Source organism: Dermacentor albipictus, chromosome 8 (genome assembly GCF_038994185.2).
Source record: "Dermacentor albipictus isolate Rhodes 1998 colony chromosome 8, USDA_Dalb.pri_finalv2, whole genome shotgun sequence".
Classification (NCBI taxonomy): domain Eukaryota; kingdom Metazoa; phylum Arthropoda; class Arachnida; order Ixodida; family Ixodidae; genus Dermacentor; species Dermacentor albipictus.
Window position 1 is genome coordinate 44300076 of NC_091828.1, and position 13779 is coordinate 44313854.

General features: G+C 45.8%; 1 protein-coding gene across 1 annotated transcript in view; it reads left to right on the top strand.

Annotated features, from left to right (window-relative positions):
* The window catches only part of LOC139048748 (E3 ubiquitin-protein ligase ZNF598-like), a 31272-nt gene extending 18074 nt beyond the window's left edge, over positions 1-13198 (top strand). Inside the window, exons 4-6 of the mRNA XM_070523307.1 lie at positions 2584-2801; positions 4815-4908; positions 10658-13198. Of these exons, the coding sequence (XP_070379408.1) occupies positions 2584-2801; positions 4815-4908; positions 10658-12320 (1975 nt within the window). The 3' untranslated portion in view covers positions 12321-13198. The remainder of the gene's footprint in view (positions 1-2583; positions 2802-4814; positions 4909-10657) is intronic.
* The last annotated feature ends 581 nt before the right edge of the window (positions 13199-13779 follow it).

Here is a 13779-nt window from a genome sequence, read left to right on the forward strand (position 1 = left end):
CATCATTGGCTAGATTCGGCACACGACATATTGCTGCGGCAAGTTCGTGGTGCAATCACTACACAGGAAAGAGGGAAAAAATCAAATTTTGACGACAAAACTTGGGGGTGCGATCATTACACAAGTGCGATCATTATGCAAGTAAGTACGGTATATCAGGGAAAATGAGCAGCAATTTTGTTTAGAGGGAATGAATGTTGTGGCAATGCTGGCTCGAGTAACAGAGAGGAATCGCAATGAATCATCTTTGACGCCGTGTTGTCGGCTAGAGGAGTTGCCAGTGTACAGTAAACAATGTATATTCCGGACGGCCGATTTTTGGGACATGCACGATAAATTGGTCCGTTTCGCGGCACCACCACGTGCCCCTAGAGTCACTACTAAAAACGTGTGAAATTTCGGATGTAAGAACCCTTTGCCGTTCATTTATCCGAACATTCTTCCGTGACCGCAGGTCCGAAACGGCATTAATCAAAGCCACCGCCATTTTGATTATCTCGTCCCCTCAAACCGGCGCTCTCGCACACAGATTCGCTGGCAGCCGTAGCCACCACCGTGGTAACGCTAGGCCTACCTACTTCGACATACGCTATTGCTAGCAATTCGCTGTTGTTAGCAGAGGCACCAACTCAGCCTTTGTAATCGTTGCCAATGTCTTCGAAGCTCAGAAACCATGACGCTTTGAATTATGCCATTTTTCCAAAAGTAAGCTTCGCTTCAATACAGCAAGGGTACGCGGTGATTCGTACGCAAAGTATTGTGGTGAAGCTTAACAAGTGCGGGAAGGGGCAATTGTCACGGCACCCAGTATTTTTTCATTAATTATATACGCGTGCACCCACCATCTCCTGTCCCATTACGAGCACCCATATGCATAATAAGCATGCTGGCAGGCCTTCAGAGCTTTTTTGGATGTGCCTGTGGCGATTTGAACCTTTGAGGGCAGTAAAAGACATGCATTCATTTTTTTTCGAACTGCCCGATTTTTTCAAACGTTTTCGCGGCCCTTAGGAAGTCCGAAAAATCGGACGTTGACTGTACAACTGACCTAGAGGATGCTTCGAATGGTCCGTGGGGCGAACGCGCACCGTAAGGAGGACGAGAACAGAAAGGACCGACGCATTGAGGAATGAACGAGAAAGGAAGTGTGCTGCCGCTTCTTTGAAGGAGCTTGAGCTCAAAAACCAAAGTGTTAGCTGACGCCGAGATGCCGGTGTCCCTCATTTAAACCAAAATAGACTCTTTAAAGCAGTGAAACGCAACACTGAGGCATTGTGCGCAGGCTGAGAGTATATCAGGAAAGTTGAGGTTGACTTTCCAGCTGCTGAGAGAGAATCTCACTTGCGATAAAATTTGGGCCTCATACCAGTGAGCTTGCTATCAGTTGATAGAAATAGCTCATATTAAAAAATGTTTGCTTCTGTATGCATCTCTTTTTATTCGTATTTGAAAATGTACAGCTCGATTTGCAATGGGCTTTACCATTTTTTTCGAAGATATTTGATTCGCTGTGCATTTTACTAACCTCTGTTTTCTGTTTTCTTTTTGAATAAAATAAACACTACTCCTTACTTGTTCAAACTGGACTAAGTCGTTTTTTGTTAAATTTTTAACGTACTTACTAGAGAGTGACAGCATGGGGCGACATTTTTTCAGCCTGTCTTGACACAAAACAAAGATCTATGTCACTCAAGGAATTTTGTAAGTACACTCAGGGAAAACATGAAAAGCTCAGGGAATTTGTAAACGTCAGCTTGGTAGACACCCGATGGCTCACTCTCACATGTTTTCACTTGCACCCAAAGCATATAGCGCGTGAGGTGTGATAGGATCTTATCGCACTTGGACATTATACAGAACATGCTGCTCTGTTTTGGTGGTCGCTCTCTCTTGTGCAGTGCATTATTTTAGAAGTGCGTTCGCTAGCAGCTGCATGCAATTACCATCTGCACCTGCAGAAGTTTCCATTTGTCTCAGTATTCCTTTGTGGTGGGGATGAAATTTCGTTGTAATGAAATCGTATGCAACCCCATCATTACATTGAGGTTCAATGTACATGATGTTTTATGAACAAAAAGTTATAAAAAAATGAACTACTTTGTTACATCAATAATGTTGTTATATTGAAGTTCGTTATATCGAGGTTATATCTATACTACTCGATACTATAGTACTGTTGACTTCTGTTAATTTGACCCTGACAGGACCGATGACAGTTCATCACAATGCATTGGTGGGCTAGTTGGTGCGACTCCATAATTACTTTGTTTAGCGCAAAACAATGTAATTAGTGACTGTCGAGAGATAGCATGTTTTATGTATTTACGCTGATGTCACATCCGTTACAGGAAGTTGATCGTGGATCCTGCCATAAAACACTTCCATGTTAAAAATCTTATAGCAGGATAATTCGGGAGACGATGCCCTTTGATAAGGAGGCCATTCCATGTTTAGTTAGCAAATGTTTCAGGGCCCCTTTAATGGCACAAATGTTGTCCCTGTGGCACAAGTGCAACTTACTGATTCCTCCCTCGGTGCTCTGTTCGTGGTATGCCTGAGCGACCTTTTTCTCGTGGTTTTCAGCAACTACGAATACCTGCGGGCGCACTTCCGAGAAGAGCACTTCCTGTGCGAGGAGGGGGACTGCCGCAACGAGACGTTCACGGCCGCCTTCCGCAGCGAGATCGACCTCAAGGCTCACCGCGCCCAGCAGCACAACCGTTCGCTCACCAAGGCCCAGGCCAAGCAGGCACGCACCCTTGACCTCGAGTTTGCTGTCACACCGAGGGCCAACTCCCACTGTGAGTCCTGCTTGCTTTCTTTTTCTTTTGAACTTATAGGGTGCGTTGTATTTTCTAGACCACAGTCTGTAAAAAAAAATTTCCATCAGTGCTCCATCAAGTGTAGATCTGCTTCACTTTTAAAGTGAAACACCCGATGGCCTCAAGGGGCCACTGCCAATGGCTCAGTGATTCATGAGGCTCGCGGACCAAGCAGGAGGTGAACGGCAGCTACTCAGATAACGTGTTTACAGGGTACATGTGTTGCCAAAAGGGCACGTTTGGCAGGCAGTTTTTAATAAAGTCAGATAACATACACCCTTACAAATCAGAGGCGAATAATGAGACACCATAGGCCATTTTATCGAGGATGCTGCCATTTTGGGATCACAGCACTGTCTATCGTCCAGCGCCATGCTGGTATGTGGGATTTCTCTGGTGGGTGTATAGCGAATGTGCTGTTGACAAGGGGTTTTCGCATTTTTCTGAGAGGTCCCGTGTTCTTGCGATTGGGAAACTCCTTAGCATGTCATTACTAAACTTCGAGCTTCAAAATAGTCGCAATATTGAATGGCAACAGGCCTAGAGGCATTGCTACAGCACTGCCTGCCATCAAAATAGGAGGCGAGTCAAGACTGAACATTGATACATGCAATGTGCTAATGTATATCTAGCCTTGAACTCTATTAAATTATCACTCAGGTGACAACAATCAAAGGTGTTTCTGTGTGCCATGCGGTGTGCTGCACCAGCATACATCCAAACCCAGGTAACTGGCTGAACTCCGAGGAAACACCTTTTGCTAGCTTTAGTGCTCCTAAAATTCCTAAGCATTGTGTACCTAGCACCTGTGGATCAAGCTTTACAAGATAAAGAACTTTAAGATAACTCGACCTTCGGGGCCGTGAACATGGAGTACTCGATAAAACAACATGGTGGCAGTGGCTGCGAATATGGCACGATCAACCAGATGCACGCGACACGTTGAAAGAGTACGCACACTCTTAGGTCTCGAGTGGTGTTTGTGCAAGGGCACCTCACCAACTTGAGAGAGCTGAAAAACAAACTACTTTCTGCAATGGCAACTTTTATCTTCTTGGAACTTCTTTGGAACTTCAATGATACTTCTTTAATGAGGATGAGAGCTGCACAGCATGCTGGCTCTAGGCTACGTTTCCCCCCACCAATAAAATTGTCTATAGAGAAAAATTATTTTATTAAATCTCCTTTCTACAATACCGAAAATCCACTTTTACTGCAAGAACACACTGCCTGAAAAGATGCAAGAACGAAAAGCAGGTCGCAGTTCCCGCACCAGCTTGCTGTCGTGTGATGAATTTCGACCGCGTCTGCTCAGGCATAGTTAAATCATTATTGGTTTGGCAGGACTATAGATTGTGTTCTAAAAGAGTCGAAGGCTTAGCTTGGGAAGTTCTCGGCAACTTTTACCAAACCACAACGGCCCGAATGAGAAAAGATACTTTGAAGATTCGTGGCATACTGCGCCTGGAGTTTCGGCACAAAATTCTGAAAGTGAAACTTTGACCTTCTTTCTCTTCTAATGACCAATCTATTACCGCAAAATGAACAAAAGTAGAGTTCTGAAAGAATACTTTATTGTGTGGCTGTTTGCCTCATCTCAAGAAGGCGGTCATCAAGTATGCACATACATTGGCTTGCCAGAGAGATATCCGACACCTACCATATGAAACTAAGAGACCATTGCATAAACTGTCCTTCTATTACACTACTGCATATAGGCTTTCATTATCTAGCTGCCAAGAGATGGTCAGCTCTCTTTTGCACATGTGCCGCTACTGTTTGACTCATATGTGTATGTATATATGCCTTTCATTTTTTTTTTTCAAATAATTTTAGTTCAGTCAGCACTTTTGTCATCTTCTTTTTCTTGTCTGTATTTAACTCTGTTGCTCTGAGTACTACTACCATGATGAACATTTTATCAATCTAAACGGATTCAATGTTTCTCTTTTGTGTTTCTTTAACATGACCCTGTTATGGCCTGGCGTGCAGCATCCAGCGGCTACTACGATGACTCTGGGAGCCACGGACGACGCCCACTGCGACAACCACGGTCAGGGAGAGGCCCACCACCAGACACGAGCAGGTATGCTTTGGTATCCTGGTGCGCTGGCGTGTATTTTCGGCGAGCTCTGGGACTCTGGTCAATGTACAGCCAGGCACTGAAACTTGGTTGGGCCAACGATTCCTGTGGGAGTCTTAGTTTTCTGCAGCAAATATTCAACATCCAGAAAAATAACCAACAAAGCTATCTTCACAAATGTGAATGTTGGCAATGCTAAATTACGTAATTTGTTGACTTTGTACTGGCAGGTAAAAGTGACTGTCCCTGGCATTTCACAAATGTTTGAGTCGCACTGAGCCGAGTTTAGGCCTCTGTGCTGGGTCTTTGGAGCCCACTGCCTAATGCATGGCACCTGCCTTGGATGGCTACAAAAATAGTCTTCACGAAAGTCATTGTTTGGTCCAAAAGGCAAAGCATTGCTTGCGGTAGCAAATCATTAGACAGCTATGCAAAGTAAGGTTAGTTGTTTTATCAGCTGCATAAGCTACTGTAAACATTTGCTCACTAGCTGAATTAACAAGCACGTCACGCGCTCACCCTCCTCGCCTTCGGCCCGAGGGAGCATGCGAAGACACACACCGTATTGCCATCCTTCTCGGATTACCCTTGCAACCTTTCGCTTGCACCTACGGCATATGATGTGCCGCCACAACCTTATAGGACTTAAACTTTATACGGAACATCAGGGCGGCGGCGATGCTTGTGGAAATTTGCCTTGAGTGTCCATATAGTTGCTATCAGAATAATAATCTTAGTCTATACTTCACTGCATTATGTTTATGAATTGGGAATGCCTGAAGAACCACATTCTGATTACAACACGTCTAGTTTTGGCAGTTCAGGAGGAAAAGCAACTTTCAGTTCATTGCCAATAACTCTAGCAGGAATTTCATACCGTCTTTCTTATAGATGCACATAATATAAAATTTTCGCTTCATTAAAAAAAAAAGTACGGACAAGAAATCGTTAAACTACGCTGGGATAATCAATGCCAGTCGTTCCTCAAGATTCAATCGTTTTGTAGACACAGTATTGACGTTTTTGCTGGTCCCTGCAAGGACACATGATTATCATAATTTTTGCAAATTCCCAACACTTTGCAAGCAATTGTTCCAGTAATTTTGCACAGCATGTCACCCTTCCATTCAATAGCATTGTATCCTTTTCTGTTATATAAAACATGCTGCCTATCTATTAATCTGCTCTCAATTGGGGAGAGAAAAAAATTAGCTTGTGTGAATATTCAATATCTTCTAATACAGTAAAACCTAATTGATATGTTCTTCTTTGTTACGCTTTCCCGGCTATGCACTCTGAAATGCCAGTCTCGTTTGGCTTCCTAGTTGATGTGACACTGATGGACTCGCCATGGACTCCTCTGGCAGAGTGTGTCACCTGCAGCCTAGTAGCGGCTCTATGCGTGTCGTGTGCGCATTCGGTTACGTGGTGCTCCATGGCTAGTTCGCCCGTTAAACCAGAAACTCGGGGCGGCTACCAATGGGAAAAACCAGGAATTCTCTGGGAATTTGCGCTTCAATCAGGGAAAATTGGCTGTCATTTTATTGAAAGGGAATGAAAGTCGCCCTACTGCTGGTGCTGGCTCGAGTAAAAGAGATGAATCGTAACGAATCGTCTTTGATGCTGCTTCGTCGGCTGGAGGAATTGCCAATGTACAGTCGTCGACTGATTTTCCGGACGCCCGGTTTTTGGGAAATGCCCGATAATACGGATGGCTTCGATGCACTGCCACGTGCCCCATGGAGTCAATATATAAGAACGTCTGTATCAGATGCAAGGAACCCTTCGCTGTCCAATTTTCTTGACTTTTTGTTGTGACCACAGGTCCGAAACGGCATTACTCAAAGCTAACACCGCCGTTTTGATTATCTTGCTGCCTCAAACCAGCTCTCCCGCACGCAGACCCGCTGGAAGCCATAGCCACCTCTGCGGCAACACGAGATTTAGCTGCTTCGGCATTCGCTATTAAGGTTCTTATCTTTAGGCACCGTGTTTTTCATTGAAAGAATTCGCCGCTGTCAGTAATGGCACTGACTACGCTTATAATCCTCATGATTGGCTTAGAAAGCATGGCGCATTGCATAATGCCAGTTCCCGAAAGGCAGCTTGGCCTCATCACAGCAATGTGAAGCTTAACAAGCGTGGAAAGGGGCAATTGTCATGGGACACAGTATGTATTCCATAATTATACATGCGTGCAACTGCTGTCCCCTGTCACAGTACAAGCACCAACATGCCAAATAAGTGTACTGGCAGGCCTTCAGAGCTTTTTCTGGCTTGCCTGTGACCATATGAGCCTTTAAGGGCAGTAAAAGACATGCATTCATTTTTTTGGACTGCCCAATTTGATTCGTTGGACGCATTCGTCGCCCCTAGGAAGTCCAAAAAATCGGATGTTGACTGTACAACTGATCAAGAGTATGCTTCAAATGGTCCATAGGGCAAATGCACGGCGAAATGAGGACAAGAGCAGAAATGACCATCGCATTGAGGAATGATCGGGAAAGGAACTGTGCCACCTCTTCATTATAGGGCCCCTCGCCAGGCCCCATAGAAAATTTCGGTTATACGCTGGAAGTTGTTATGTGTCCTCTAGGGCGCATTCTGCTGCAAAAATTTTTCCAAACAGCTTGTTAATAGCCGAGATAGAAATATTTCAGTGCTGCAAACCCATGATTTCGGAAGGCGAGCTCCACTGCCTAGCGAGAGACTCTCTCCACTCGCCCCGTCTAGCCTCCGCAAGCGAAACTCCTTCCCTGCATTCTCCCATACCAGACCTCGAGGACTGTGTGTCACAAACGTCACGAGTCCCGCCTTCATTTTTTTTTTTTTTTCAGCACTGCGCATTTCCACTGATGCCATTGTGCGTGAGCTGTTGTGATGTCTCGTTTCGTGCAGTGCACGATTTGCGCGCTGTGCACAAGGACACGTGGTTAGTGGTATAATTCAGTGCTGCACGAATACTGAGGCAAAATAAGTGGGTCGTAGAGCATGATCACGCGATGGAACACGGAAGAAAATGACAGTTTCGGTACCTGCGCATGTGACTGCATGACCGTGGGAACAAGCAGACAAAGCGGAAGTACATCTCTTGCTTCGGTGCGAAGTAAAACAAAAAAAGACATGCAGACATTCCGTTTGTGTGTTTTATTATTTCTCTAAACTTCAATTTGTCAATACAAGTAACAGATCACACAAATAACAGACGTCTTGAATAATTTTCGAAGTCACGTGTCACCGCGAGCAACGTCGCACTGCAGACACGACTACGTAGATGCAGGGACCCGAGTACGTCTCAGTCCGGCTTGGAGCATGGTCACCACGAGGGAAAGAGACAGCAGCATTCGGATTTAAATTTCAGACCTTTTCATGGCGCATAGCGACGTAATTCTTTGCAAACGCGATCATTTGCGCACATTGTATGCTCTGCGCTTGTCAGCTCAAAATGGCCAGGCCTGGTGAGGGGCCCTTTAAGGAGCTTGAGCTCAAAAAGCAAAGTGTTGGCTTATGCATAGATGCGCAGTTGGCCCTCATCCAAACCAAAATTAAATCTTGAAAGTAATGAAACACAAAACGTAGGCATTGTGCGCGGGCTGGGAGTATGTGACGGCAGTTGTGGTTGACTTTCCAGCTGCTGAGAAAATCTAACTTGTGACAACGGGCCTAATACTAATGATCTTGCTATCACTTGGTAGAAATAGATCATTTTCAAAATTATTTGCTTCTGTATGCATCTCTTTTTATTTGTATTTGAAAATGTTCTACTCAATTTACAGTGGGCTGTATCTTTTTTTTATTTGCTGTGCATTTTACTATCCCCTCCCTTCAATTTTTTTCTTTTGAACAAAATAAACACTACTCCTTCCTATTCAAACTGGATTAAGTTGTTTCTTTAGCTTTCAAATTCCTTACTTGAGTGACGGCATCGGGCGACGTGGTGTCAGCCTGTCTTGACATAAAATAAAATTTTTTGTCGCTAAGGGGAAACCTGGAAAACTCAGGGAGTTTGAAAATGTCAACTTGGCAGACACCCTGGAAACTGCAACAGCACACCACCAGCATTGTCCATTGCTGGCATGTGTGTTGCCCGCCGCATGTCTTTGCTTGACTTTGCTTGTCTTGAAGTTTGTTTCAATAGTTTCAAGTTTGACAATTTTCAGTAAGGTGTTGCATTTCTATTCAACTTCAGATAAAGTTTTACGGGAGACTAGCTTCTTGTCTCATCTGTAGTGCTGCTACAATTGTTGTTGCGTTTTCTTGAACCATAGTTTATTTTTGCTGTGGTCATCTGAAGCAAGTACTAAAGGGGTTTTACTGTGTTTGATTGAATAATATGCTGTTTAATATTCACTTCAGTTTGAATTTCGCTATTTGTAATTTTCTGAGGATGCAAAAGTGACGAACATAAGTTTGACAACTTGTAAAGTCATGACTTTCGCTTGTGGTGAGTCAGTTGCATTGCCGTTGATGCGGATCATAGCCAGCGCAAGCCTAACAGTGAAAATTTCTTTACAATCGCCTACTGACTTTTTTTCGAACCTGCCAAATAATTCACCCAGAGCCACACAACACTGCCTTCTCTGTTGAACCAATGTACAAAGGAACCTCGTTAATTTGAACTTCCAGGAAAACGGAAAATTATTCTGAGAAACAGACCGAACAAAAGATAGCCCCTTTAAATATCATGCTTTAAAAAATATCATGTGCAATACAGTCGCTGACTGATAGTTCAGAATGGACGGGGACTGCTTAAATGTCAGAATAAACGGAGTCCCAAATATCAAATTTGCGAGAAAAAAAATGTCTATTCTACAAGCAGCCAGAAACGATGTCCAGTGCATTGCCGCATGCCTGCACGTATGCCTGCATGCAAACCGTTCAGTCTATATTTTGACCATTGTCATAGCGATCGGTACAAATAAATAGGGTGCGGTCTCCAAATAGCACCAAATCTCCATCCCTGGCATCTTAAACAGTGGCTGACCGTGCTCTCGTAGCGACATGATCCTGTGTTTTTTCACAACAGTCATTGTGTGGCAGTTCCCTCACTTAATTGCTGCCCTCTTCAACGAAGACATCAAAGGCGGAGTTGGGGGCCATTTGAAGCTGCTTGATTGATAATAAAAATTTGTGATAGCAGTCGAACAAGTTGCCTAAGACCGTGTCACAATTTAACACTTAAAGGAACAAACCTAGACTCGCAGAACTCGCACAACAGACTGTTGTAAGTGCAGTCCTTCTCTAGTTAGCGGCTCAAATTGGCTTGTGCGGCACTTTGGATGGAATCGGTCGGCTCCGACTCGATGGACTTGGTGGCTAGGCAGACCCTTACTTTCGGTTTCGAAGAGGTGCCAGCTACATATCAAAATATCGTATTTCTGCTCAACTGCGTTGACTCGGTGACTGAATTGGCCTGTGCATTTTCTTGACGCCTTTTATTAGGCCAACCTCGGTTCTTTTCACCAGTGTTGATAGTCACTGCTTTCTCAGGCATGGTCATGGACATGCAGAAAAGCTGCAACATACGTGATGTCCCTCTGACACAACACCGCTGCAGTTTGGTCATGAAAGTTACAAGTTGAAGTTTTGCTGTTCATTTTTTTTGCTAACAACCAACCTCTTTTTCTTTTTTTGCGAGAGAAGTGCGTATAGAATCCTTAAATAGTGCTTTACCACTATGGAGAGCGACTTACTGAGGTTCTTTGAGTCCTTCTAAAAATTCTTCCACTCAGCTACCTTTTTCTTTCTGCAGGGATGAACAGATGGCACGGAATCTGCAGGGTGTGCAGTCGCGATCACAGGGGCCACAGAACCTGAACATGACGTGGGAATTGCAGCCACCAGTCGATTATCGCTGCGAGAAGGAGTTCCCGCAGCTGGGCAGTGACGGGGCCGCACCAGCATCATCTACATCTACATCGTCTGGGCACAAGGCGCCCGTTGACCCGTTTCCGATGGCAGCTTCGTCATACCCACCCAGGAAACCGGACAAGGTCAACGTCAACAGTGTCGACGAGTTTCCTTCGCTCAACCCGTCATCCTCTTCCGCGACGCAGCAGGTGCCAGCTATGCCGCAAACAACAGCCATGGTGTCGCTTCGCAAGGCAGCCAAGGCACAAGCCAAAGGCCAGGCCAACGGAATACCGCCGGGTCGAGGGTCGGTCACAAAACAGCAGCCGCAGCAGCAGCAACAACAACAGAAGCAGCAGCAGAAGGATGCAAACAACAATGGTACTGGAGGGAAATCCGTAGCGAACTGGTTGGCACAGGCATCAGGAGACCGTGGCTCGGTGAAACCACCGCTGCCGATGGCTTCGGTGGTGGTGACGGCGCGACCTGCACCTGAGCCAGCCAGGGCAAACAAGCCGGCCTCCAAGGCCTCATCAAAAATGGCGCTCGAGGAGGACTTTCCGACGCTGGCAACGCGCAGCATTGCCCGGATTTCAATCTCGTCCTCACCAACACCTCCACCGCAATCAGAACCGCCTTGGAACACGGGGAAGTTGGCAAAAACAAAGAAAAAGAAAAAGGGGGAGGAGACTAAACAAACAGAGTCATCGCAGCCCCCACCGGCAGCTGAAATCAACAACAACAGCACGGACAGCACTGCCAAGGCATCGTTGACAGTCACACGCAAACAGCCATCTGAGACGTGTACTGAATCAACAGCGCCATCCACCGCTGCTCCCACAAACAACCTACTCCAACTCATTGCAGCAGCAAGGAAAGGGACCACTATCCAGGCACCTCCCACGCCTACCCCCGAACTGGTGTCTGACGGCGACACTTCAGACTCCGACGAACGGCCGCCGAGGCTGACGGTTTCGGATTTTCCCTGCCTCAATGGACGACCAACGGCTACCGCGGCACCTCCGCCGGGATTTGGCAAACCCAAGCCCCCGCCCGGGTTTGCGCGACCCAGCGCGTGCGACGCACCGATGGGGACACTGTCCTCCCTCGTAACCACGACTACAACTCCTGCATCACCCGCCGTGCCGCCGCAGTACATGCCGCCAGCAGGCTTTCAGCAGCGGAATCTCAGTTTGATCCAGGACGTGCAGCAGATCCTGGCCAAGCGTTCTGAGGATGGCCTCTTTGCCAAGTTCAAGTCGCTGTCAGGCTCGTTTCGCCAGGGGGTGCTGACCGCCGACGAGTACTTTGCCCGCTGCATCGAGCTGTTTGGCTCCGAGAAGGAGTTCATTGCCGTCTTTCCTGAGCTGTTGTTCCTGCTGCCGGACATTCGGAAGCAGCAGGAGCTCATGGCCACGTTCAACGCACACCGGAGGGCGCAGGCGGCGGCGTCTGGCGCACTGCCCAAAGGGTCACCTGTGCAACTGCTTGTGTGCGCAACCTGCCAGCAGGTGCTGTCTGCCGAGGACTTCCGGAGTCACCGCACCGTGCACGACCCCTCGTGACTGGAACTTTGCGCATACATCCAAGTGCCTTCTTCCCTTCAGCATCTCGGTACAACTTGGTAATGCCAACAAATTACTGGATTACTTGTGATGCCATTGGCAATTGCACTGAAGCTCGTCATAAGGAGAGTGGCCATCATTCCCACCACCGCCATCGGCTGTTCAGTCGGGCGCACATTTGGGCTTCTGAACATCTGGTGTCAGGATGCCAAGTGAAGTTTCCCCAACTCGAAGCGCCGATAGTGAGTGCTTGGGACTGATGTGAACTGGTATTTCCTACAAAGAACTTGTTTTTATTACTAAAAGCAGGTGGCTTCGCTGCCTTGTTTGTACTGTCCCCTCCTCTTCCCACTGTTTCACTCATCGCAAATGTAAAGGTCATTAACTAACCTCATTGCTTTGCTCGATAGTGGTGCCATCTTTGATCGCTTCCATCATTTTTATTTTAGGCTTGTGTAATGTCCAGTCTAAAGATGGCCAGTCTTGTCTTGTTCTGAACTCACCGAATGCACGATGGAATGGTGAAGTACTCGGGTATAAAGTGCTGTGGAAATTGACTCAACCTTGCTATATTTTTTTTTCCCCACTTACGTCGGCGCAAGACGTGAATGCCAATGTTGCTAGTCTGATGCGTAGTGTCAAAAGGCATTGATGCACTGGTTCCAGTCTGCCGAAAGACAAAGGAAGTGTAAACGCTGAACAAACAGCGTGTTTGCGGGCCTTTTTTCTTTCTTGCTTAATGCAATTTCCCGCAATTGCTTTGGACTAAGTCATCTGTAGCGATCTTTCAAACCATTGTTGTTCATGTTCATTTGCGTGGGTCGTTGATTGTTACTTAACAAGTCCCGTTTCTGTTATTAAACCTTTGCTTTTAGACACTTTTTTTTTCTTCTTTCTTTGTAACTGTGATCATGTGTGCCTTTCACCGTAACGCCGGATTATTTAATGTCTAAACAATTTTGGATCAATAACAGTGCACACACTTCCTCCTACGCATACTTTCCTTTGTACTTTTGTAGAAGCAATAGTAATACACGATTTTAGTTGGAGAGATGTCTAGCAGAATTTTGAAGGAGGGTGATTGGCACCATCATTAAGTTGGATCTTAGTTGTTTCTGCACTAGTTTATTTTGTCTAGCTTACCGGTCCTTGCAGATAGCACATCTTGGCTAATATAATTTATGGGCAGATGGATTTTCAAAGCATTCTGTTCTTTCCGTTTTGCCTATCAGTTTTCCTTCAAATTTGCTTCGTGCTGTAGGCGCCTTTGTTCACATTCATAATGAACTGTTGCCTGTTCATTGGGTTTGCACATGGGGCATATTCCGTAAACACAAGTGAAATTAATCATTTTTAAGCGAACTTTAACTGTTTTCTTTTTTTTTTATCCTTGAACGCAATGGCTCATTTGCCACCAGCTCAATGAAGACCAACATTGATAATTATTTTTGCAAGTTCA